At 41.5% G+C, this 26,813-nt stretch overlaps 2 protein-coding genes across 2 annotated transcripts in view; one reads left to right on the top strand and one right to left on the bottom strand.

Annotated features, from left to right (window-relative positions):
• LOC125995037 (interferon-induced protein with tetratricopeptide repeats 3-like) overlaps nucleotides 1-25,307 on the bottom strand; it is a 148,804-nt gene extending 123,497 nt beyond the window's left edge. Inside the window, exon 1 of the mRNA XM_049764575.1 lies at nucleotides 25,286-25,307. Within this exon, the coding sequence (XP_049620532.1) occupies nucleotides 25,286-25,290 (5 nt within the window). The 5' untranslated portion in view covers nucleotides 25,291-25,307. The remainder of the gene's footprint in view (nucleotides 1-25,285) is intronic.
• On the top strand, nucleotides 424-9,454 carry LOC126033544 (cytochrome c oxidase assembly factor 3 homolog, mitochondrial-like). The gene is made up of 3 exons (XM_049790511.1): nucleotides 424-626; nucleotides 5,241-5,245; nucleotides 9,214-9,454. Exons 1-3 carry the CDS (start codon nucleotides 424-426, stop codon nucleotides 9,324-9,326), a joined length of 321 nt encoding a protein of 106 aa, XP_049646468.1. The 3' UTR covers nucleotides 9,327-9,454.
• Nucleotides 25,308-26,813: the final 1,506 nt, after the last annotated feature.

Here is a 26,813-nt window from a genome sequence, read left to right as displayed (position 1 = left end):
GTTTCTCTTCTAATCTTCTTGTTGCACTACTAGTTATTCAGTAGTATGTTGCATAGTCTGCATATATTTGTGGGGCTTTCCTCATTTTTTTTTCTTTTGATTTCTTCTTTTATACAATTGTGGTCTGAAAAGATGCTCTCTATTACTCCCAATCTCAAAATCTCCCTGACACTTGTTGTGTGTCCCAGTAGATAGATGCTCTATCTAATTGGTAGTATTGCATATGCACCTAAAAGAATGTCTGCTCTATAAAGTATCTTGGAAATGCTTTGTAAATATCTACTCACTCCATCTCTAATTTATCAGCCAAGGCTATTGCTTTTCATTGTTTTTTTTTTTCTTTTCAGTCTGACTTCTCCATTCATTCACATAAGTAGGGCATAAAATGCCTTCTAAAATAGTGTTGTGGTCAGGAGCGGCAACATGGTGGCGTGGAGAGCTGACCGGCCTTTGGACGTCAAGAGTGAAAAGGGCCCTGTCGCTCAGCGCATGGACCCGAATCGGGACAAGTTGATGCCCCAGCAGCTGCATTTTATGCAACAGGCGCAGCTTGCTCAGTGGCAGAAGCAGCTACCACAGCGGCAGGCCAGGAACATTGTGACCGGCTTTGGCATAGGCACCCTGGTGTGGGGGGAGGTCAAACCCCTTGTTGATGGTCTCCAAGTCAAAGAATGATTCCCAAAAAGATAAATTGAATCCCATTCTTCTGTCCCCCCTTTTGGGGGAGACTTTGATAATAATATCCGACGTGAATAATCAACGAATGCAAAAGATTAGGGGACCAAAGGTTCAGCAAAGAAAGTCTTTTGTCAGTTGCAGCCAGCTCCAAAAAGCAAACTGAACAAGCCGTCAGTTCTGGCAAAAGAGCTCCCTATGCCTCCCCAACAAGCTATTTATTTGTTTCCTTAATCACCCCCACCTGGAAGATCCAGGTGGGATGACAGGCAAAAACATTATTACAACAATCACACAACAATTCCCCCTTTTTTGTAAGCAAACAATAATAGTATACAATACAATACAATAATAATATACAATACAATACAACACTACATAATTACAATTACAAAACTTTAATGAAATATTAAATACTATAAAATTAAAAACATTAATTTCAATTAATTAAAAACATTTAATTACACTAATAAATTAAATATACTTTAAAAGATTTTAATCATAAAAAATACAAATATATAAGTTAAAAAAATTTTTACCGGGTTCAAAGTTACTCTCAAAAAATAAGGAGTATAGAACTCCTAAAAGTCCAATCAAAGACATTTGATGAATCAGGAAAGACGAGTTGTAACTTGATATAGGACACAGCACTGGAACAGTTAATGATGTATTCCTCAGTTCGATATCAGGAGGCTTACAATTGTGATGAGATTCCTACAAATAAAATGTTAAGAACTAGGAAGAAAAGATGAATTGTGAGAAATAATAAAGTAAGGCATAAAGTGTCAGGAAAAGAAAACCATAAACAAAAATTACAAAACCTATAAACATGCAAATACATACTATACAAAATTATGAAAATAACACTCACTTATAATTGCCAAAAATATCTATTAGATAGGAATCAAAATAAAGCCAAAGAAAAAATTTTAACTGAATCAACAAAAAACACTTTGAAAATACAATAATGAAAAAACTGTTTAAATAAATATTTCAAAATAACAAAAAATTATAGTAACGAAAAAAAATTTTAAATCAAAGTCGAGTAAATCTAGACAATCAAGAATTTCATACACAACATGACCATAAAATTCTATAATACAAATATGAAACAATAAATATATTATAATCAGTCATCAATAATAAGCATTGTGAACAGAGTCTACCCAAAATTATGGTTATATCAAAACTATAATTATACCTCCATCTCAAAATCTATGTTGAGAGCAATTAAACACTGATGTTACAATGAAAAGTCAAAAGTTACCAAATGAACATATATCGATACACAATCATAAAGCAACATTAACATGATTAAGAATCTTTCATATAGGTCTTAAGTAACATCAATATATTGCAAAATCTTCTAATAGTGACCTAAAACAATACTGAAATTAAGGAATAAATACATCATACAAACAACCACAATGGGGATTCATTGTATTCTTTCCTATTAAGAAATCATATTTAAAAAATGACCAGCAAAACATCAATGATAATCGACAAATAAAGGAAATGATTATTAAGTCTTCATAGTAGATCTCTGAGAAATATAAAACAAGATATATGCTGCTGTAGATTTTACCGATGCAATAGGGATTTTCTTGATCTTATCATCAAAATTGATCCAATACTGTTCTGTGGCAATTTTACAATATGAAGTACAATGTCCATAATGAACTTGACCAAAATGATTTGATACTGATGATAAATTATATTTTTCAATCTTGTTATTATCTTTTTGAGTGAATTCTGCTAAATTGAGGTCTTCCAAAGGAAAATCCACATAAGTGTATAATTTTTTAATCTGTTTTCCATCAAAAGCAAAACGTTTCAAATGAATTATCAATATGGGAGGTATTTTCCATAAATATGTTTTCTTTGAAAAATCTCTTTTAGTGTTGCAGTTATAACAGTGAATTCTATTGTTATCTCTCAAATAATCTTCTTTAAAAAATTCAACAAGGCATTCCTGTAAAGTACATTTATCTGCAGACTTGACAGCCAGGAACAACTGAACAAATGTTTCATAAACCTCAGACTTTTGGTAACATGTAAGACACTGTAGTATAGATTTAAACTGTCCTTGAAAGGTATCATAGATCATAGATTTGCAAGCTCTAAATTGTTCATATTTATCATTTTCTATAAAGTGTACAGTTTTATCTGTTATTGAATTTTTAAGCAAATCTTGATGTAATCCTTCTATAAGAAACATTAATAATTCGTGAGGATCCTGTTGGTTGTGTCCAGCAAATTGGTCATTGAGTAAACTTATTGTTGTTTTGAAGCTTTCAGGATTGAAATACTTATGGCATCCATTTCCCATGATTTTGATAAGATGACCAAATTCATCTGCTAATTTACCTTTATGTCCCTTTGGATTTTCTCTGTTAATATCTTTTTTATAATGATCTTGATAAAAATACTGAGTCAAGTCTGTAATATTATACAAGCATTGCAATATTGAATTCATGTAACATGAGTTACCCAAATTTTGTAATCCAGTGAAAACAGGTTTCTGTTTTTTTTTTTTTTTTTTTTTTTTTTTTTTTTTTTGGTTTTTGGGCCACACCCGGTAACGCTCAGGGGTTACTCCTGGCTATGCGCTCAGAAGTTGCTCCTGGCTTGGGGGACCATATGGGACACCGGGGGATCGAACCGCGGTCCGTCCAAGGCTAGCGCAAGCAAGGCAGGCGCACCTTACCTTTAGCGCCACAGCCCGGCCCCTGGTTTCTGTTTTTCTATATGTAGTCCAAACTGTAAGGATTTTTCACTTTTGTCAGATTCACTGAGAATATGAGGTATGAAAGTTAATCCCTCACTTACTTTCCCAGTCACCTCAGCAGCACCACAACTGTCAATATCTTGAGCAGTCTGTACTTGATGTGGGGAGAAGTCTATAGTCCCAGCAACCTGACCTTGATCATCAGTGCCAGTCCAATTTCTAACGAGACGCAAGGGGACCCAAAATTTCTTAGGAGGGTTGTCATTTGTAGAAACATAAGCATAACCCCTCCCTCTCAAGAGGAGATAACCAGCAATCCATTTTTTATCCTCTTTTATCCAAATTGGAATATTTGTTGTTTCTTGTCTCTGATTATCTTCTTTAAAATGTTTTTCCCCTGCTGTATAGCTCTCTCCCTGAGGTAAATTTAGATAATTTAGTGTAAAGAGAGTCAAAGATAACAGCTCCGTTGGCATTAAACCTCTTTTTCTATTCTTTTGCAATTGAGTTTTCAGAGTTCTATGGGCTCTTTCCACAATTGCCTGTCCTTGACAATTGTGGGGAATTCCTTTAAGATGTTTTATCTGCCATTCATTACAAAAAAATTCAAAAGTTTTACTTATATAAGAAGGTCCATTATCAGTCTTAATAGAATACGGAATACCCGTAACAGAGAAACATTGTAAAAGAAAACTGCAAACTGCCTTAGATTTTTGGGAAGACATAGGAATTGCCCAAATAAATCGAGAATATGTATCCAATACCACATGAAGGTATGGTTTTTTGGGAAATAAGTCTGTTTGAGATACATCCATTTGCCACAATTCGTTAGACTGCAAGCCTCTTGGATTTGCTCCTGCTATATGAGTCTTTTGTGCTAGCGGTGCACATATGTTACATCTTTTTATAATTTCTCTCGCTTGCCTCCATGGAATTTGATAATTTACATGTAAACGACGAGCATTTGTGTGTAAGGCTGAATGTTCCTCTACAGGTGATTTAAATATAGGCATTGCCAACAAATCTGCAGTTTTATTTCCTTGAGCCATTGGCCCTGGAAGGCCTGAATGAGCTCTAATATGTGTGATGAAGATAGGTTCAGTTCTTTTTTGAATAATGTGTTGTAACTTTTTTAATAAATTCTGTATAATAGGACTATGAGAATTGAGGGAGGCAGTGGCTATCACCGGGCATAAATTTACAACATATAAAGAATCAGAAACAACATTCATGGCTTCAGATAAATTTTCTAATAGATAAATTAACGTTGCTAATTCAACTTTCTGTGCAGACTTATATTTGGTTTCTATCGTTATATTCATATTTTCTCCGGTTATTCCGCCCCGTCCCCCGCTTGATCCATCTACATAGAAAACTTTTGCATTGGGAATAGGAGAATCCCTCACAATTGAAGAGATAACAAACTGAGTCTTTTTCAAAAAGTCCCAGGTCTTTCCTTTTGGATAATGAGAAGAAATCTCTCCTGTAAAATCTGAGAGAGCCCTTTGTAGAGATTCATTAAGAGGCAATATTAATTCAATTTCCTTTTTTGGTATTGGCAATACTATTATATCTGGATCAAAACCTAACAAAGATATTGATCTGAGTCTTGCTTTAATAATCAATTCTGAGATTAGTTGCAGGTAAGATATCACAGACTGAGGCTGTTTGTTATGTAAATACACCCATTCCAAAGGACCAGCCTGTTGCATTAAAGCCGCAGTAGGTGTTTCTTTTGTAGGAAAAATTAATAAAAATACCTTCTCTCCAGGGATAAATCTTAAGAGAAATGATTTTTGCAGTCTGTTCAAGAAAATGTCCAATTCATTTTTAGCAGCTTGTGTTAAATTTCTGGGACTATCTAATGCAGGATTACCTTCCAAAGTTTTAAACAGATTAAACAGCTCTGCATTTGAGATTCCTAGTGCTGGGCGGAGCCAATTTACATCACCCAAAAGTTTCTGAAAGTCATTAAGCGTTTTAAGGTTCTCTTTTTTTATGGAAATTTTTTGTGGACGTATTGATGTTCTGTCCAAAATAAAGCCCAAGTATTGATATGGTGGCATGGTCTGTATTTTTTCTAAAGCTATTTTCAGTCCTGCCATTTGCAAACAATTGATCACATAAGCATATAATTTCTGTAAATCTGTTTCATTATTCATTGTAATTAAAATATCATCGGTGTAATGATAAATTATAGCTTGGGGAAATCTTTCACGAGCAGGGCTCAAGATTTTGTCCACAAAATATTGACACATAGTTGGTGAATTTAGCATGCCCTGAGGGAGAACAGTCCACTGAAAACGCCTGCAAGGGTGAGTATTATTAATAGAAGGAACTGAGAATGCAAAACGGTGTTTATCATCTGGGTGAATAGGAATATGATAGAAACAGTCTTTTAGGTCAATTATAATTAGTGGCCATTCCTTAGGGATTACTACAGGTGATGGTAAACCTGTCTGTAATTTTCCCATAGGTACCATAGATAAATTCACAGCTCTCAGATCCATTAACAATCTCCATTTACCAGATTTCTTTTTTATGGTAAATACAGGTGAATTCCATTGAGAAAACAAAGGCTCAATATGTCCTAATTTTAGCTGTTCTTCCACTAATTCTGTCAGCACCTTTAATTTATCAGTTTTAAGGGGCCACTGGCCTATCCAAATTGGTTCATCAGATTTCCATTTTATTTTTATTGGTGCTGGGGTTTTTCTGGCAGTGGCCCCTACCAAAATTTTGGGTTTTTAATTCAGAAGAAGGTTCAGGCTCACCTTGAGCTAATGGAATATGGAATTCTGCCTTCCATTGTTTATGCAAATCACGGCCCCATAGGGATGGTGAGAATGGGCCCACATGAGGTCTAATAATAGCCTTTTGATTTTCTGGGCCATAAAATACCATGGTTCTTGTGCTTAACAAGCAAGAACTCAGGCCTCCTATTCCTTTTAACGAATATGGAATTTCTTGCAAAGACCAATTTTTTGGCCATTCTTTATCAGAAATTACAGTGACCTGAGCACCTGTGTCTATCATTCCATTGAAGAATTGCCCTTCTATATTAAGTTTAATCATTGGATTTTCATCTTTACATTTAGTAATCAGAGCCACTAATGGGTTTTTGGCAGCCCCTGGATCTGTGCTTCCAAAACCTCCAGTTCTTATCTTATCTGAAGTCCCAAATTTAACATAAGGTATTATTACTATTTGGGCAATCGTCTCCCCTTTTTTGAAAGTCCAAGTAACTGGCACATTGATAACTACAATAATTTCTCCCTTTGAATCTGAATCAATAACACCTGTGGTTACTGATATACCTTTTACATTAAGGGAACTTCTGCCCAGAATCAAACCCATTGTATCTAGGGGTGGTGGTCCCACTATGCCTGTGTGTAACATATAAGGGCATTCTCCTGGGTAAATTGTAATGTTCACTGGGCAAGTTATATCAAGCCCAGCACTGCCCACAGTGGCATGTGTTAATTCATTAATTGAGATTAATCTTCTTGGGCTGGGCTGGGGAGAATTATGGTTTGATGACTTTGCCCCTGATTTGTAAGGGCCTGGGGATTGGCCCTGTAGGAGTTTCCCTGTTTTTTAATTGTAGATCCTGGAGGAACTGAATTTAACAAAAGACGGCAATTTCTTTTAATATGCCCTTGTTTTCCACAATGGTAACAGGCAAATTGTCTCCTAGGGTTTGTATTAAAACCTCTTCCTATGTTATTATTATGGGGATTTCCAGATCTACAGTCTTTCGCCCAGTGGTAACCCTTATTACATTTTGGGCAAAGACCTGGTTTTCGGGCAACTTTTTGTCCCCTTTGGTAAAGAGGTATATTTCCTTTAGTAATTGCAAAGGTTTGCACCTGATCTGAATTTGCTAATGAATGGGGTATATCATAAACATTCCTACAGGCATATAAAAATTCATTTAAATCAGCTTTTTCCTGCAATGGAGCCAATACCAATTTGCAAGCTGAATTAGCATTATGATAAGCCAAACATTTTTCTAGAAATTTCCTCACCTCATCATTTTTAACTTGTATTTTTAAAGCATCTTTGAGTTTAGCCACAAATTCTACATAAGGCTCTTGGGGACCTTGGATGATTCTTAAAAAGGTTCCCTCACCAGTACTGTTAGTATCAATTCTTTCCCATGCAGATAATGCAATGTCTTTAATTATTTTTGAGATTTCCTTCGGTAAAGCTGCTTGTGTCTGTATATCTGAATATTGATTTTCTCCCATTAATAATTCATATGAGAGATTAACCCCTGCCACTCGTTTTTTGGTTCCATCTGGACTATATAGTTTGGATTTCACACCCTCTGCATATAACATTTCCCATTCAGTTCGCTGTTTAGATGGCAGGCATATTTCAGCAAGTTTTTTAAAGTCATGCAGAGTCCAAATTGATTTTCGACACCACATGCTTAGTACCTCCTGACAATATGGAGAGGTAGCCCCAAATTCTTTACATGATTTCTTTTTTTTTTTTTTTTTGGTTTTTGGGCCACACCCTGTGACGCTCAGGGGTTACTCCTGGCTATGCGCTCAGAAGTTGCTCCTGGCTTCTTGGGGGACCATATGGGACGCCGGGGGATCGAACCACGGTCCGTCCTAGGCTAGCGCAGGCAAGGCAGGCACCTTACCTCCAGCGCCACCGCCCGGCCCTACATGATTTCTTAAACCGTTCCACATCCTCCATTTCGAGAGGTTCATAACTTGAAACATATACTGTTTGAAATGGAGTTGAGGCCGGATTAGCAGAAGTACCTTGCACAGGACTCTGATTTCTGAGGTGTGGGATACTAGAATGTGGTTCATTGTCTGAGTTGGCACTAACATGTGAGTCCATATTGTGAACAGAATCAGGACTCCCTTGTGGACTTAGCACTGGAGGCTGATCATCAGTGTCAAGATCTTGATTTGGATTATGAGTATCTAAATTACGTGTCCGAGTTGATTTTTTACCGGCAATTTTTTTGCTGCCAGTGTCAGATTTATCAGCCTGTATCTTAGTCTGAATTTTTGTAGGAAAAATTTTTTTATTGTCCATACTAGTCATCACTTTACAATTTCCACATTGTCTATTTCCTACCCACCAGCTAATGCCTATGCATATGGTAGTCATATTAGCCAACACAGAAATTCCACAAACTATGACTAATGGAGACCATTCAAGCAATGCAAATATTGGAGTAGAAATATTTGATTGAATTGTAAGCAGCAACCATCAACGACAATGATATTTACTAGTATCAAACCAAGTGGTTTATATCCAAGCAGAGTAATGCACTTGAGTAATGCCAAACCGATGTATTTAATAACAGATGGCATAGTGAGCGTGAGTATCCATAATAACCAGCCAAGGGTCTCCAGAGGTAATTTCCAATAAAACATGTCACTTACAGTTCCAGAGGGTCCAGATTCACCTGTTCCGGGCGCCAAATGAGGGGGGAGGTCAAACCCCTTGTTGATGGTCTCCAAGTCAAAGAATGATTCCCAAAAAGATAAATTGAATCCCATTCTTCTGTCCCCCCTTTTGGGGGAGACTTTGATAATAATATCCGACGTGAATAATCAACGAATGCAAAAGATTAGGGGACCAAAGGTTCAGCAAAGAAAGTCTTTTGTCAGTTGCAGCCAGCTCCAAAAAGCAAACTGAACAAGCCGTCAGTTCTGGCAAAAGAGCTCCCTATGCCTCCCCAACAAGCTATTTATTTGTTTCCTTAATCACCCCCACCTGGAAGATCCAGGTGGGATGACAGGCAAAAACATTATTACAACAATCACACAACATGTTAGCCATTTATGGTTACACCTTCTATTCAGTATCCCAGGAGCGCTTCCTGGATGACCTGGAGGATGAGGCCAAAGCTGCTCGAGCCCGAGCTTTGGCAAGGGCGTCAGGACCCTAATCCAGTGGGACACTTGTGCCCGTCTGTTTTCTGCTGGATTCCCCTTCCCCAGGATCCAGTGGAATCTGAAGTCCGGCTTCACTACCCATGAATCGTGACTTAACTCAAGAAACTGTCGGATTGCTGATGCAGAGGGGGCATTGCCCATTTCACCCTGTATGGGGAGCCCGAGCTTTGGCAAGGGCGTCAGGACCCTGATCCAGTGGGACACTTGTGCCCGTCTGTCTCCTGCTGGATTCCCCTTCCCCAGGATCCAGTGGAATCTGAAGTCCGGCTTCACTACCATGAATTGTGACTTAACTCAAGAAACTGTCGGATTGCTGATGCAGAGGGGGCATGGCCCATTTAACCCTGTATGGGGAGCCCGAGCTTTGGCAAGGGCGTCAGGACCCTGATCCAGTGGGACACTTGTGCCTGTCTGTCTCCTGCTGGATCCCCTTCCCTAGGATCCAGTGGAATCTGAAGTCCGGCTTCACTACCCATGAATCGTGACTTAACTCAAGAAACTGTCAGATTGCTGATGCAGAGGGGGCATTGCCCATTTCACCCTGTATGGGGGCTGAGCTGGTTTTAGGTGACAACCTTGACCTTTCACACACAGCGTTCTGACTTCATCTCCCAAGAGCTGAACATCTGGGGGTGGGGGTGGCCACTCTGTAATACAGAGTGGCCACTCTGTAATACAGAGGTGGAGCCTCAGGTGGAAAAGTTGGGATATGGTTGAGAAAATAAATCGTATCATGTCAAAAAAAAATTAGTGTTGGGGTCAATAATTGTGTTCTTTATAATTATTTTATGTATTTTTGATCCTATATTTGGTGCATACTATTATATTAATGTATATTATATCATCTTGATGCAGTTTATATTTATAAAGGGCTATATATATAAGGGCTATCTTGTTCCTTGTTATTTTTTGTTAGAAGCCCATTTTTTAAATATAAATTTTGGTTTGTTTTCATAACACACCTAGCTGCTGTCAGGGCTTACTACGGAGGGCTCTGTGCTTAGGAGACCTAAAGAGTGCCAGGGACTAAACCCAGATCTGCTGCATACAGGGCAAGCACCTTACCCACTATGTTAGCTCTCTGGCCCAATGTATCACTTTCTATTAGTATTAGTTTGCTAATGCATTTTTCAGGAATACCTACTATGCATATATACCGATAGCAAAATTTCAACATATCTTTTTTTATTTAGACACTGTGATATACAAAGCTTTAAATAACAGGATTTGGGGCATTCAATGTTTCACCTCCAAAGCCACCACCAACAAAACACTTTGAAAACAGAAATTAATATTAAAAACTGTTGCTATAGCAGATATTAAAACTCAAAAAACTTATGTTTTATATATTAATCTCTTCATAAAAATGGCCTCCTATATTCAAATTTATTTAACTTTAGGTGCACTATATAAACATATGTACATGTTGACATGTATGACTTCTACAAAGTGAGAGTACCTACATCAAACCACATCATTATTTCTATGTATAGTGTGAGAATAATCCCAAATTCTTATTTCTCAGCTGGAGATGCTAAAAGAATGAGGCTTTTGTCAACCCTAGACTGCTTACTCTGTGCTCTCAGCCACTGGCTGCATTGTTCTATGCTTCTCCATAGAGAATCAGCCTAATATGCAAACCCTTTGGGTCTGCTCTATCTTTAGAAAGCCTTGAGTGGGCTATTTTTTCCAACTGGATTTTTATCCTGTCTTTCTCCTTCGAGCTGTGTTGTATTTTCATACCTTCCATAAAATGGTGGATGGCCTTTTCATACTCCTTGTTCCTCAGTAGAACATTGTCATAATGCAGGTGGAATCTTTCTTTGGCTACAGGAGTCAGTGCTTTTCTTTGTTCTTCTTGGAAGTAATTTTCTGCTTTGGTGGACTGACCTGCTTCTGAGTAGAGTTCACCAAGGTAGAGGCAGACACAGGGAAGATCTTCATCCAGCTCGTGAGTTTTCTTTAAATGATCTATAGCTTTTTGAATTAATTCATTTAAGTCATCTCTATTCCCAAACATTGGCCGCTTTGTCATCTGGAGGACTTCTCCCTGGTATTTGAATCCAATACGAAAATGCTCCTGGGCCTTGTTTGGGGTGTGTTGCAAAGTCTTCACGGGGTCTTCTTTCCTTTCACAAAACTTTGCTGCAGCTTGAGGCATTTCAGGGGTCTTTGGAGCTTCCTTTGGGGTCTCTTCAACTAAGCTCTTTCACCTTCTTTCCTGCTTTGTAGTTTTGCTGCAGCTTGAGGTATTTCAGGGGTCTTTGGAGATTCCTTTGGGGCCTCTTCAACTTAGCTCTTTCTTTTTTTTTTAATATTAATTTTTAATTATGAGAACAAGGGTGCAAAGAAAGAGGACAAGGTAAAGTTACAGTGGAAGGACAATCACCCATAACATAATTCTCAGAAGTCCCCTTGCTGATATCTTAACTTTGAAATTTCAGCCAAAGAACATTAAGATAAATAAGACAGAATCCATGTACAATTACTTTGTCCCTCAAGTCTCCAGATTGTAACACATTATAATATTTCTTAACAGTACACAAGGCAATCTAAAGCCATAAAACTTACGTAACTCCAACTTAGCTCTTTCACCTCCTTTCCTGCTTTGCAGTTTTAAAGCAACTTTAATATTCTCCTTATCAGGATTCAGTTCAATGGCTTGGTGCAGAAGATCAATGACATTCACAGATACTGGTTTGTCAATTAGGGGATAAGTCATAATGGACAGTCCACAAGTAGATTCAGGTCATTTGGGTGCTTTTCCAGAATCTTCTCAAAGCATACCATTGCCCTTTCAGTTTGGTTATATCCACTATTAAACCATGTCCATTCTTTCTCACTGTCCAGCTGAGGGCATTCAATGCTATAGGGGTTAACAAACTTCTCACACACCTGTTTCACCTTGTCCACGTAAGCCTGAGCTTCTGGGAGTTGGCCCAAGTGATAGTAGACCCAGGAGTAGTTCCCCCAGGTGACCAGGTTTCTGACCTCTGCTTGGTCAGAGTGCTCTTGCCGGGTGGACTCTTCAGCTTGCTTCAGGCATTCCAGGGTGGCCTCGTTCTGACCATCTAAGTGTAGGCCAGCATGTTGTACATTTTGCCTCTGAACTCGGGGTTTAAAGATTTAATCTGCTCATTCACTCTCTCTTCCAGATCCTTTGGGATGCCTTTTTCCTTAAATAAGTTCCATGTGAAGTGGCATTTCAGCTGAAGAAGAATTTGCTCCAGAGAAGTATTGGACTCGTTATGAAAAAAATAAATACGGTTACTGTGATGTAAATCTGCCAAGCACTGCAGCTCGTATGCAATTTTTGGGTAATTTGGTGCCCAGATATCTAGTCTAATATTTGTTCTGTGCATATATTGAGCGTTTTCTCAGAGGGACTAGCATCTGCATGCATAGACTAAGCACAAGACAGGAATAAATCCTGAGCTCTGAATAGTATGGGCCAAAGGCAAAAACAAAATAAACAAAACAAAACAAAAAAAAAGTAGGTAAAATGGCCCTTTGTACAAATGTTTCCTAGGGCCAGAGAGATAGCACGCTTGCCTTGCATGCAGAAGGACAGTGGTTCGAATCCCATATGGTCCCCCAAGCCTGCTGGGGGTGATTTCTGAGTGTAGAGCCAGGAGTAACCCCTGAGCGCTACCGGGTGTGACCCAATAACAAAACAAAACAAAAAAACAAGAACTTTTTCCTCCTATTTCCTACTTAAAGTAATAAAATGGTTAAGGGGGGAGGAATCTCTCCTCACTGTGAGCTGGTTTGCACTCTCAATAAACATTAATGCCCATCAGAATGGTTTTATTTTGGGGGAAGGGTGAGGCCACCACACCTGACATTGCTCAGGTTTACTCCTGGCTCCGCACTCAAGGATTGAGGAATTTATGGATAGTCAAACCCAGTTCAGCCACAAGCAATTCAAGTGTTCTACCACTATACCATCACTCCGGCCCCTGGGAATAGTTTTCTTGAGTCTAATTCAATCAATCAAACTTTGTGCCACTCCTCCAAGTCTCTCAAAGATTTCTAGGGCCCCGAGAGATAGCACAGTGGCGTTTGCCTTGCAAGCAGCTGATCCAGAACCAAAGGTGGTTGGTTCGAATTCCGGTGTCCCACATGGTCCCCCGTGCCTGTTAGGAGCTATTTCTGAGCAGACAGCCAGGAGTAACCCCTGAGCACCGCCGGGAGTGGCCCCAAAACAAACAAACAAACAAACAAAACAAACAAGGGCCCGGAGAGATAGCACAGCGGCGTTTGCCTTGCAAGCAGCCGATCCAGGACCAAAGGTGATTGGTTCAAATCCCGGTGTTCCATATGGTCCCCCGTGCTGCCAGGAGCTATTTCTGAGCAGACAGCCAGGAGTAACCCCTGAGCACCACTGGGTGTGGCCCAAAAACAAACAAAAAAAAACCCAAAAAAACAAACAAACAAACAAAAAGATTTCTGAAAGTTCTGGCAACCTGAGGGATGTGCACCAGAAATAGCCACAGACATAAGCTGCCCAAACCAAGCAATGCACTCTCATTCCATAAGCTAAAGGCCAACTCAGGAATTTATAAGCACCACAAATGACACTCATCAAACTGCAATGAAGGGGCCGAAAGTGGTAAGGCATCTGCCTTACCCGAGCTAGCCTAGGTCGGACCAAGGTTCCATCCCCTGGCATCCTATATGGTCCCTCAAGCCAGGAGCGATTTCTGAGCGCCAAGCCAGGAGTAACCCCTGGACTTCACCAGGTATAGCCATATAGCCCAAAAACCAACCAACCAAACAAACAAACAAACTACAATGAAGATGAAGGGTAATAAGCGCTTTCGTTTCATTGACCTCATGACGGTGATCTGCTTCTCTTAGACAAATGTGTTCCAAAATGGTTTCTTCCTCAGAAATTCTGGGACAGGTCAAGCAGATACTGAAGGAGCAATATAAAGGGGAGAGGAGCATCAGGTGATCCTTTCTACCCATCTCTGAATGGTTGCCTGTCAAAAGTGGAAGAGGAAGTAGAAAGTGAAATTAATAACAGAGAAAGAAAAACAAAAGTCTAAGACATATCTAAGGTGAGTCAGTTGAAATAGATTGTCTAAATGAATCTGAAATTGCAGGTTGACAGCAAATGATGGGTTGCCCAGAGACCAGTGATGGGCCCCAGGGAATTGCACTGTCGGTGCCACACCCAGTGGTGCTCACAGCTTACTCATGGCAGAATTCGGGACCGATCCTATGTGTGGTAGGGATAATACCCAGTGGGTTGCATGTAAAACAGCATCTTACCCACTATGCTATCTCTCTGATCCTGTGCTTTCAATTTTGAAAGAGTAATAATATCCTGAGAGATTTCTATTGACATTGTTTTTTGGGCCGCACCCAACTGTGCTCAAAAATATTCCTGCTCTGGGAGCAGTGGCACAAGCGGTAAGGCCTTTGCCTTGCTAACCTAGGACGGACCGCAGTTCTATCCCCCAGCATCCCATATGGTCCCCTTAGCCAGGAGCGGTTTCTGAGCGCACAGCCAGGAGTAACCCCTGAGCATCACTATTTGTGGCCCCCCAAAACTCAATTTTAAAAGGTCTGCACTTTATACAAATACTTAAAACTTTTATTTTTTTTTATTTTTTCCCAATTAGAAAACAAATTGCTAGAATTACTTTTATCTGACAGTACCAAGCTTTTCTATATTACACTTAGTAAAGACAATCTAGGCATTTTTACATTAAGACCTTAACACCACAAAGGCTGGAGAGATACCATGGAGGCAAGACGTTTGCCTTGCCTGCAGGTGGTTAGTGGTTCGAATCCCGGCACCCCATATGGTCCCCCTCAAGCCTGCCAGGAGCAATTCCTGTGCGTAGAGCCATGAATAACTCCTGAGTGCTGCCTGTGTGACCCCAAAACAAAAACAAACAAACAAACAAGACCACAGCTCCCAAAGAACTCTAGTAGCAGGGACTTGCTTCCATGCCAGAATGGTCATTTGGATCTCGATATGAGTTGGCAGCTGCTCAGAGGGGCTGGTGAGATGCTAGTGTCCATACAAGATAGGTGCTTTGCCAATTAGGATCTCTCCGGGTGACTGAGGTGGGTCCACCAAGAAGATAACAACGTTCTCCCCATCTCAAGGCCACTTTCTCCCCACTTCTCCAAAGTCACTAAGTGAGACACTAAGGGGCCTGCTAAGCTACAGTATTTCAAGAATCACCAGAACACCAACTACCAACTCTCCTTCCCCATCTACAACAGTGAGGATTATCTTAGCACCACACAAAATCTCTTTTAAAACACACAGTTTGGGGCTGGAGAGATAGCATGGAGGTAAGGTGTTTTTCTTGCATGCGGAAGGACGGTGGTTCGAATCCTGGCATCCCATATGGTCCCCTGAGCCTGCCAGGAGTGATTTCTGAGCATAGAGCCAAGAGTAACCCCAGAGCGATGCCGGGTGTGAAACCCCCCCCCTAAAAAACATACACTTTTAGTTATTGTCTTTTGTTAAATCTAATAGATGTCCTATTTTTGTGATAAGAAAATTGGGGTGATTGTTTACATGTAACTCGGATGCCTGCCCTTTAATATCTCACATTTTACTCACCCCAAGTCCTTTAGAATTTCTGTTGAGTTCAAAGCCCTGCCCAATATTTCTGTAAATTTTGGCAAAACTTTATGTCACATGGTTAGGGGTCCCCACCAAGATTTCTGGCAACTTCCAGAAGCTTAAACATGTTTTTCAATTAGGAAACTCTTTGCTCTAGAGAGAATGTGACTGAACCAACACCTTGATTTTGGTTCATTAAAACTCATATCAGATTTCAACTTTAGGATATAAAATGTGGATTTTAAGCTCCAAATTTGGGACCATTTTTCATAGCTCAGTAGGAAAATAATATATTCTCCCCAACATAAATAAAAAAACAGCAGGGCCGGGCGGTGGCGCTAAAGGTAAGGTGCGCCTGCCTTGCTTGCGGTAGCCTTGGACGGACCGCGGTTCGATCCCCCGGCGTCCCATATGGTCCCCCAAGCCAGGAGCAACTTCTGAGCGCATAGCCAGGAGTAACCCCTGAGCGTTACCGGGTGTGGCCCAAAAACCAAAAAAAAAAAAATAAATAAATAAATAAATAAATAAATAAAAAAACAGCAATACTTGATCGCTTATTTCACATTTTAAAGATACATTGTGGGAGCCAAAGAAATAGCACAGCAAGAGGGCATTTGCCTTACATGATGTGGTCAACCAGGCCGATCCTAGTTCAATTCTCGGCATCCCATATACCCCCCACCCCCAGCCTGCCAGGAGCGATTTCTGACTGCAGAGCCAAGAGTAACTCCTGAGCGTTGCCAGGTGTGGCCCCCCCAAAAACAACAACAACAACAACAACAAAAACCTACATGGCTTCATATATTAAAATAGTGCCTCAAATAAAATAGAACTGCTGGGGAGAATATGACAATAAGTGAAACTTCTAGCTTCTTCATGTAGAAAATTCACCTTTAATTGAGAAGGAAACTAGTCTAACTATCTTGTCTCTCACTTGTTCTATCTCTGAGAGAAATAGCTGCTTTGTTTGCTGAGGGGAAGCAGTGCATGCCATCCCCAAACATGCCATTTGGGCATGTTGATTATTTTTGAGTTGAAGGAATCTGAGAAGTAGGCATGTTTTTTTTTTTTTAATTTTCCCTGGCCTTCCCATGTTTCAAAGCAGGATAGGCATGTGCCCTCCTTCTCTTTCTCTACCAGGAAGGACAGAAATGAATCACCTGAGATGTCCTTCATTAGTCCAGGCACTTCCGGGAGGAGTTTACATGACAAACCTTATTAATTTGATTTACTCATTTATTGGCTTACTTATTAATTTGGTTTGTTCATTTCCCCCCATTTTTTAACCTTTCTACAATTTATAACTCTAGAAATACAGTTCTTTCCTTTCAACTTATCACCTTCTTAAATTGTATTATTCATTATTTAAATGTGACTTATGATCAAACCCTTTGGGTTACTCACCCCTCCATATTCTCATAGCTAAGTCTGTTTAATGTCTGTCTTAAGAAATTTCTGACCCAGGCCTGAGCGATAGCACAGCAATAGGGCGCTTGCTCTGCATATTGCCAACCTGGGACAAATGGGGGTTTGATTCTCAGCATCCCACATAGTCCCCCGAGCCTGCCAGGAGTTATTTCTGAGCACAGAGCCAGGAGTAATCCCTGAGCACTGCCTGGTGTAGCCAAAAAAAAAATTTTTTTTTTTCTGTCCACTTTGTGTCAATTTTCACCAATAGGTCCCGGTCAATAAATCTAAGGTAGATAGAGGAAAACTAAAATTTTCTTCATCTTACATCCTTACATCCTTGTTGCATTTTGGTATCCAGCAGTAAAAAATCATTGCTGACCCAAAGAATTCATTAAGGAGTTAGGAGTTCCTACAGCAGTTAAGGTGCACGCCTACTATACAGCAGACCTGGATCAGATTCCTGGTGCCACATGGTGCCCCAAGCCTTGCATTCCTGGGGACCTCCAGCACCACTAGGATGGCCCAGGTATCCCCAAAACCCTGGGGTCAAACTAGAATTATATCCTTGAGCTCTTTTTTTTTTTTTTTTTTTTTTTTTGGTTTTTGGGCCACACCCGTTTGACGCTCAGGGGTTACTCCTGGCTATGCGCTCAGAAATCGCCCCTGGCTTGGGGGGACCATATGGGACGCCGGGGGATCGAACCGCGGTCCTTCCTTGGCTAGCGCTTGCAAGGCAGACATCTTACCTCTAGCGCCACCTTCCCAGCCCCATCCTTGAGCTCTTGAACCAAACTTGGCTGAGAATCATCATTGGGAACCTTGTACCTCAGATTACTGCTTTGAATTGCTCCCCTCAACTTCCTGCCTATCTCACAGCTGGAAGGGGTCTGTGGTTAGTCCTTAAGGGTGGCCTAAGTGGAGTGGGGAAGGGCAGACTCAACAAGATGCAGCAAGAGAGAGGCAGAGGCAGCAAGATGGATGGAGGGCAGCTGAAGGAGGCTGCTTAAGCTTAGCTTAGAGGCCTTGTGAAAAATATGCATATGGTGGTTAGGGCCTTGTAATAAAGCTGATGTCTCCTGAAACGTCATCTGACTGCCTGTGGATCATTTCTTCGCTGTCACCCTGATACCTAGAGACCTGCCAGGCCATAGGGGTTGCAAGAACCAGGCTGGGCAAGAAAGGCCTCATCATCCACTCTGCTAGGACTTTATAATTAATAATTAATACAACAGGAGGCTTTCGGCTCTTGATCCTCTCGAGCTGGAGGCTAGCTCTAGTCGGCATGGGGTTGAGGGAGACCCCATGTGGAAGTCCTTCTCCCTAACTTGGGTGCGCTGGGAGCCTTGGTAGGCTCCCAGCCTTCCCCTCTTCTGCCCCTGGCCTCTAGGCCTTCTGGGGTGGCAGCCCAGGCGGCCAGACAAGGTGGGTGTCGGGGTCCCTCCTGGATGGGGTCCCAAGCTTTCCCCGCCCTTCCCTCAGCTCTAGGGAGGGAAGGGCACAGGGTGTAGGGCAGGCAGATCATGGCTTCCGCCTCTCTCTCAATCCTCTCGAGCTGGAAGCTAGCTCTAGCCGGCATGGGGTTGGGGGAGACCCCATGTGGAAGGCCTTCTCCCTAACGGGTGCGCTGGGAGCCTTGATAGGCCCCCAGCCGTCCCCTCTTCTGCCCCCGGCCTCCAGGCCTTCCTGGGGTGGCAGCCCAGGCGGCTAGAAATGGTGGGTCCTAACTTGGGGTGTGCTGTGATTTGCTCGGTTGTACTAAGTTTGTCACTATCAATTTCTGACCAGTCTACATGTGGAAAACTGCGCGGGGTCAGTAGCTTGTATTAAGAGTATTCCCTATCTTTGTTATGTTTTGTGTATCCAGAATGTCCATTTTGTATTCTGCCCTTTCCCACCCCCCTACAAAGCTCATTTTTACTCCTTAACTCTCTCACCCCCCCAAACATCACTAACCCACATTACTCTTTTTAACTTCAGTACTGCACAATCCTAATCACAGACCAAAGCCATGCATTGTGTGTAACAACCCCCAACTATTTCAAAAGACATAAAATGGACACGAATTTCTTTTGAATATTTTATGTGTTGTTTCTCTGACAGCTATAAGTCTTACTAAATATTCTCTTAAACAGTGACGATTCTAACACTTTTTATCTTCTCTTTGTGAGCTGTTCAATAAGGAATTTTGGTGAAAGAGTCCCCCAATTTAATGCTTATGATTGAACCATGTCATGGGGATTATTGGACTTGTTCTTATGGCCCCCATATGTACCAATAATGCCACGTGGCATTGCTTCTTTTATGCATAGGCACATTAAAATGAGAAAATACTATACATACAAATAATATCCTATCTAATAGAGATTGGAATACACAAATCTTGTAGTGCAAAGGGACCTTACACCCTGAACATTGACATAATGACCTGGCACAGGCCTCAGAAGAATGGGCATTCTTCATTCACCCCTGATCTAGAGAAGACATCCACGAAACATCCAGGTTTGTCTATAACATCACCTGGAAGCAATCCTCTACCACGGAAAACCCTACCACTGCTCAGACATCGACCTGCTCAAAAGAGACTTCCCTTAACACTGAGAAGACTTAACAACAACAACAACAACCTGCTTACAGGACAGGGCTTCCTGCATTGCCCTTTAAAGGTGAGGTGAAACGAGAAGACGCTCCACATCCTGACTTCTATGTAGGATATGCATATTCCAGGATCTTTAATACAGAAACATGATACCAACAACAGAGACTGTATGAAAAGTGTGTTGGCACTACGGACAATGTCTTGGATTGGACGATCTAACTTGCCTGGAGCCTAAAGTTGGTCTTATGCCAGGAAACTTCAGGGGTAGGGTCTCTTTGTATTTAAGCCAAGGTTATTCCTTTCCATGCCTCTCATATTTTGGTGGGCCTATGCAAACAACAATTGCCACTCTAACACCGTTTTTACTGTGCTCCTTTGACTCTAATCCTTAAAAAAAAAAAACACTTAAAATTTGAGGTTAACTTAAGCTAATATGCATGTACAGGGAAATGTAAAAAAAATACTATGCCTCTAATGTTTAAGGAGTTACATAAGTTTTATGGCTTTAGATTGCCTTGTGTGCTATTAAGAAATATTATAATGTGTTACAATCTGGGGACTTGAGGGACAAAGTAATTGTACATGGATTCTATTTTGTTTGTCTTAATGTTCTTTGGCTGAAAGTTCAAAGTTAAGTTAGCAGCAAGGGAACTTCTTCTGAAAATTATGTTATGTGGTGATTGTCCTTCCCCTGTAATTTTACCTTGTTCTCTTTCTTTGCATCTTTGTTCTCATAATTAAAAATAAAAATTATTAAAAAATTAAAAAAAATTAATACAACAGGAAGCACCACCCCATCAAAATCTATTCAAATAGAAATAAATTAAGTATTTTATTTTAGGTAAGGTCTGGATTTTATTTGCTACAAAATTACTCAATAAGTAGCGTTTACAATATAAGCTTTCACAAAGAAATGAATTCTTTCTCCAAAACAGAGACATGGACATTCTGGCCTACAGGCCAGGCTGGCCCCGCTACACCCACCCCGCCTCCACCCCTGCTTTTGGGGGTGCACACTTGGGTGGGGGGCCCCCTGCCCCTCCAAGTCAACGAAGTTCCTCCTGCTGCCCTGGGAGCTGGCCAGGCAGTTGGTGACGTGAAAGGGTGTCCAGGAAGGAGCCTGGGGGACTCCCAGAGGAGGCTGGCTGGGGCGGGAGGGGCCAGGAGGCCAAGTGGGGCGCGCTCTGCACCCCGACTCTGTGCTCTCTACTCAGGGAACCCAGGGTTGGGGTTGGGGGGACGATCCCGGGACAGAGCCTTGGGCTGAAGTAGCTCCCGCCCTGCTGCCTGTCCTTGGCTGTGGGTCTCGAGAACAGGCCGGGCCTGTGGGACCTGGTGGTACCCGGAGTCCCCTGCAGCACACCCACACCCCAACCAGGGGCTGTTCGCCATGCCATGTGTGCCCCCCATCTTTCCCCCATGCAGTCCTGTGCACCGTGGTCCTCACCACCCACTGCCTGGGCCTCTTCACCAACTCCATCTCCCTCTGCAACACCTGCATGAAAGTGAAGATACCTTCTGCTCCTTCACCACGATTTGGCTGCTTTACATCAAGTTCAAAGCCACGTAGGACAGATTCATGACACGTTCCGGGTGGAGTTCTTCATGGTCCCTGCAGCCTGTGGCCTTCCTGGGCAATCACGACTTCACTGTGCTGGAGATCCCCTGGACCTTCTGGGTCTACCGGCCTTCTCCATCCTCCACTCGCAGGGGTCCTCAAACTTTTTAAACAGGGGGCCAGTTCACTGTCCCTCAGACCATTGGAGGGTCTGACTATAGTAAAAACAAAACTTATGAACGAATTCTTATCACACTGCATATATCTTATTTTGCAATGAAGAAACAAAACAGATACAAATACAATATGTGGCCCGCGGGCCATAGTTTGAGGACCACTGCCTGGGTCTGGCGCTACCACTTGGATGGCTTCTTGGACCTCGTCACCATGGTGGCCGGCCTGGCCCAGACGGTTCTCTCTTGCGATTTCTTGCACCTCTACATCACCAAAGTCCTAAAAGGGAAGAAGCAGAGTCTGCCACAGCCTAGCCAAGGGCCTCGCCTTCCCCCTGGCAGCACAGCGGCCAGCAGTGGGCGAAGGCCTTGTCTACCGAATGGAACCTTCTGCAACCCCCAAGGGTGACAGTTGAAAGAACTGTCTCCCCGTGACCCCCTCCTGCCGGCTTTCAGGGGGCAGTGGAGGATCCACATCTTGGGGAGTTCAGGTCCTGGGCTGTTTGTAGTTTTTTGCCTTTTAGAGAAGAACAAAACGAAAAAACAAAAGATTTTTCCAGAAAGTCACTTTTTTTTTTCTGACAATTCTTTTCTGCCACCCTCAGCTCCCTTTTTATAAGCCATTTTCGGGTGTCCTATGAAGGCGCCTCATTTGGAGATATCCCCACAATGCACACAAGCTCCTCGACTCCCTCCTGGGACCCTAAGTCTCCTTGGGAACCCAACAGATTGCCAAATATTCAACCTGCCTGCCTGTGACCTCCCCCTCTCATCGACAAGGAGGGCCCCCCCCAGGCTCCCCAAATATCCAGGCCAGAGAAGGCGAGTTGGTGAGGACAGACTCCCCTGGTATTTTCATAATAAATTTGTTTTTCTCGCTCTTTCCAAAATTTGGGCTTTCTGGTCTTTTTTAGCAATGAAGGGGGAGGCGATGGGCTGGGCACCGATGGGGCAGGCCTGAGGATCTATCCCTGCATCTCTAAGACCATGTTTTTGTTTTTTTGTTTTTTTGTTTTTTTTTGTTTTTTTGGTTTTTGGGTCACACCCAGCAGTGCTCAGGGGTTACTCCTGGCTGTCTGCTCAGAAATAGCTCCTGGCAGGCACGGGGGACCATATGGGACACCGGGATTCGAACCAACCACCTTTGGTCCTGGATCGGCTGCTTGCAAGGCAAACACCGCTGTGCTATCTCTCCGGGCCCACGACCATGTTTTTGTACAAAATTGATAGTTGATTCTTTGCTCTCGAATAAATTAAGGAAAATGGAAAAAATAATAACATAGGTTAAAGTGGTATGTTATGTCTTCAAGTAAAATAAATCAGTTTATTATTACTTCAACGCTGTTTTGAACTATTATTTTAAGTTTGAGATAAAAAAGAATTATAGACTCTAAGATATTTGAATTATAAATACCCCACAGCTCCTCTTTAACTTTCTTAAGCATCCTAAATATCATTCTTAAATGTCTGCAACTGTTCTTTTTAGGTATCCCTCACAGATTAAATAAGGACCTATTTGAAATTCTCCTTTCTTTCTTTCTTTCTTTCTTTCTTTCTTTCTTTCTTTCTTTCTTTCTTTCTTTCTTTCTTTCTTTCTTTCTTTCTTTCTTTCTTTCTTTCTTTCTTTCTTTCTTTCTTTCTTTCTTTCTTCTTTCTTTCTTTCTTTCTTTCCTTCTTTCTTTTCTTTTCTTCCTTCCTTCCATCCTTCCTTCCTTCCTTTCTGATTCAATGACTTTTTAATATCTGTTGACTTGCATTGTATACTGTTGATATATAGGCAAGGCTTGATTTATAAAGTGCTTTTAAAACTTCTAAATTATAGTTTAATATATCATAGTTTTTATTTTGTAAAACATGCAGTTGACTTAAACATTTTCCTGATTGATAACATGGTCACTGATTTATAAGTCTTGCAAGCTGCTCCATAGCTTCTTGAATGTAATTGAATTAGAACGCTTGAATACTTGATTGTTCAATAGTTATGCAACTTTTATTTTAGTGTGGGTCGCTAGTTATAATGGTAGACTTTGTCTTTGTGACAGTTTGGGTAGCTTGGAAGAATTATTATTTGTGTGTGTTGCAACTTAGATTACTTTGAATAACTTATTTATAAAAGAAAGCTATCAAATCAAGGCCATTATTTTCTTTTTCTTCTTTCTTCTTTTTTCTATCCTTTCTTTATCTTTTTCTTCCTTTTTCTTCCTTCCTTTCTCTTTTTTCTTTCTTTTTCTTTTTTCTTTTCTTTTTCTTTTTTCTTTCTCTTTTTCTTTCTTTCTTTCTTTCTTCTTTTTCTTTCTTTTTCTTTTTCTTGCTTTCTTCTTTCCCTCCCTCCCTCCTTCCTTCCCTCCCTCCTTCCTTCCTTCCTTCCTTCCTTCCTTCCTTCCTTCCTTCCTTCCTTCCTTCCTTCCTTCCTTCCTTCCTTCCTTCCTTCCTTCCTTCCTTCCTTCCTTCCTTCCTTCCTTCCTTCCACTTCTTTATCTATTTCTTTCTTAATTTGGGGTCACTCCCAACCCTCAGGCTTACTCCTGGTTCTGAACTTAGGAAACAATCTTGACGGGGTTAAGAGAACCATATGTGGGGCCAGAGAGATAGCAAGAAGGTAAGGCGTTTGCCGTACAGAGGGCAGGACAGTGGTTCGAATACCGGCATCCCATATGGTCCCCAGAGCCTGCCAGGAGCGATTTCTGAGTGTAGAGCAGGAGTAACCCCTGAGTGCTGCCGGGTGTGACCCAAAACCAAAGCAAAACAAAACAAAAGAATTGTTTCCTATTTCCTACTTAAAGTAATAAAATGTTTCAGAGGGAAAAAAAATCTCTCTTCAATGTGAGCTGGTTTTCACTCACAATATACATTAATGCTCATAAGAATGGTTTTATTGGGGCCCGGAGAGATAGCACAGTGGCGTTTGCCTTGCAAGCAGCCGATCCAGGACCAAAGGTGGTTGGTTCAAATCCCGGTGTCCCATATGGTCCCCCGTGCCTGCCAGGAGCTATTTCTGAGCAGACAGCCAGGAGTAACCCCTGAGCACTGCTAGGTGGGGGGGGGGGAAGAGGGAGGCCACCACACCTGACATTGCTCAGGTTTACTCCTGGCTCTGCACTCAAGGATTGAGGAATTATATGGGATAGTCAAACCCAGTTCAGCCACAAGTAATTCTAGTGTTCTATCCACTATACCATCACTCCGGCCCCTGGGAATAGTTTTCTTGAGTCTAATTCAATCAAACTTTGTGCCACTCCAAGTCTCTCAAAGATTTCTGAAAGTTCTGGCAACCTGAGGGAATGTACACCGGAAATAGCCACAGACATAAGCTGCCCAAACCAAGCAATGCACTCTCATTCCATAAGCTAAAGGCCAACTCGGGAATTTATCAGCACCACAAATGACACTCATTAAACTACAATGAAGGGGCCAGAGCAGTGGCGCAAACAGTAAGACACCTGCCTTGCCCATGCTAGCCTAGGATAGACCTGGGTTCAATCCCTGGTGTCCCATATGGTCCCTTAAGCCAGGAGCAATTTCTGAGTGCATAGCCAGGAGTAACCCCTGATCATCACCGGGTGTGGCCCAAAAAACAAACTACAATGAAGATCAAGGGCGATAAGTGCTTTCATTTCACTGACCTCATGATGGTGATCTGCTTTTCTCAGATGTGTTCTAAGTTGGTTTATTCCTCAGAAATTCTGAGACAGATCAAGCAGGTACTGAAGAAGCAATATAAAGGGGAGAGGGCAGTCCAGGAGCATCAGGTGATCCTTTCTACCTATCTCTGAATGGTTGCCTGTCAAAAGTAGAAGAGGAAGTAGATGCCAACATATTTGCCCATTCCTGTATTGTACTGGCTGTCTGATGAAAGATCTTGTTTTTTAAATCAGGCATTTCAGTATCTTCAATTTGCCAGTTCCACATAATGTGGCATCTCAGTTGGAGCAGGTGCTCTTTGATGAGATTCTCACTGCAAAGTAGATAAAAATTTGTATTTTTAACTGATTCTAACAACCATAACTGGGCAGAACCTATCCCAGGACCAATAAAAAAGACCCTAGTCTAGGCTTTGGCCTATGACCTGTACAAAAACCGAGATATCTAATTCCAGAGCTCTGACTGAGACAACTGCAACTGAGCAGAACTTCTGGAAATATAATAGAAGACTCTATCCTAGGCTTCATCCTAGGATCGGTGCAAAAACCAAGACCACCAACTACAGAAGACTGATTAAAACAACAGTGATGGAACAGAACTTCTAGAACCATAAAGACTCCATCCTATGATCTGTGCAAAATACCAAAATCTCTAGTTACAGAGGCTTGATTTTGTCATTCCCTACTGAGCAAAAAGTTACCAGGCATCACAAAAGGCCCTAGGGGAGAGAATAAGAGCATGTACGAAGCCTGTAGTTATTCCCAAGACAGTATACTTCAAGGGCGGAGAAACCCTGTATCTCCTAGGACATAAAGCACCTGTGTTGCATGCAGAGGACCCTGTTCTTACCCTGGACCACATATGGTCCTTGAGCACATCTGGATGTGGCCCCTGAGCAGAAAACTGGGAGTAGCCACTGAACACTGTCAGGTCTAGCTGCCTAACCAAAAATAAATAACTAAAAAGCATGTTTCTACTCTATTATCTTTTCATTTGTACTCATTGAAAGACTAATGCAAATTGTGAAGTATTTTTCTCTTCCCAGGGAAGAGTCTTTTTTTATTTATTGTAAAACTTTATTGATTGATTGATTGGCTTCTGGGCCACACCTAGCAGGGCTCAGGGATTACTCCTGGCTCTGCACTCAGAAATTGCCCCTGGCAGGCTGGGGGAGCATATGGGATGCTAGGAATTGAACCAGGTCCTTCCTGGGTCAGCTGCATGCAAGGCAAACGCCCTACCACTGTGATATCTCTCTGGCCCCAGAATTTCCTTTTTTTTTTTTTTTAAATAAAAGTGACTTTTGAACCTTGGCTTACAAAGGCACAGTTCACCTATGCACAAAAGGATGGAGGCCACTGGAGCATCAACCTCTTCCTTCTTTTACAAGATTTTACTAGAGGTGCCAGAGTGCGTGACCACCAAGTCACTAGCAGTGGGTCCTGCTGCTTCAGCATCCACAGCTATACAATGCTAAGTTAAAATAGGTTAGTACAAAATTCATATGAG

Source organism: Suncus etruscus, chromosome 17, assembly GCF_024139225.1.
Source record: "Suncus etruscus isolate mSunEtr1 chromosome 17, mSunEtr1.pri.cur, whole genome shotgun sequence".
In the NCBI taxonomy this organism is placed as follows: Eukaryota; Metazoa; Chordata; class Mammalia; order Eulipotyphla; family Soricidae; genus Suncus; species Suncus etruscus.
The sequence above is the reverse complement of the archived record's forward strand: the minus strand, read 5'-3'. Positions and strand labels throughout refer to the sequence as shown.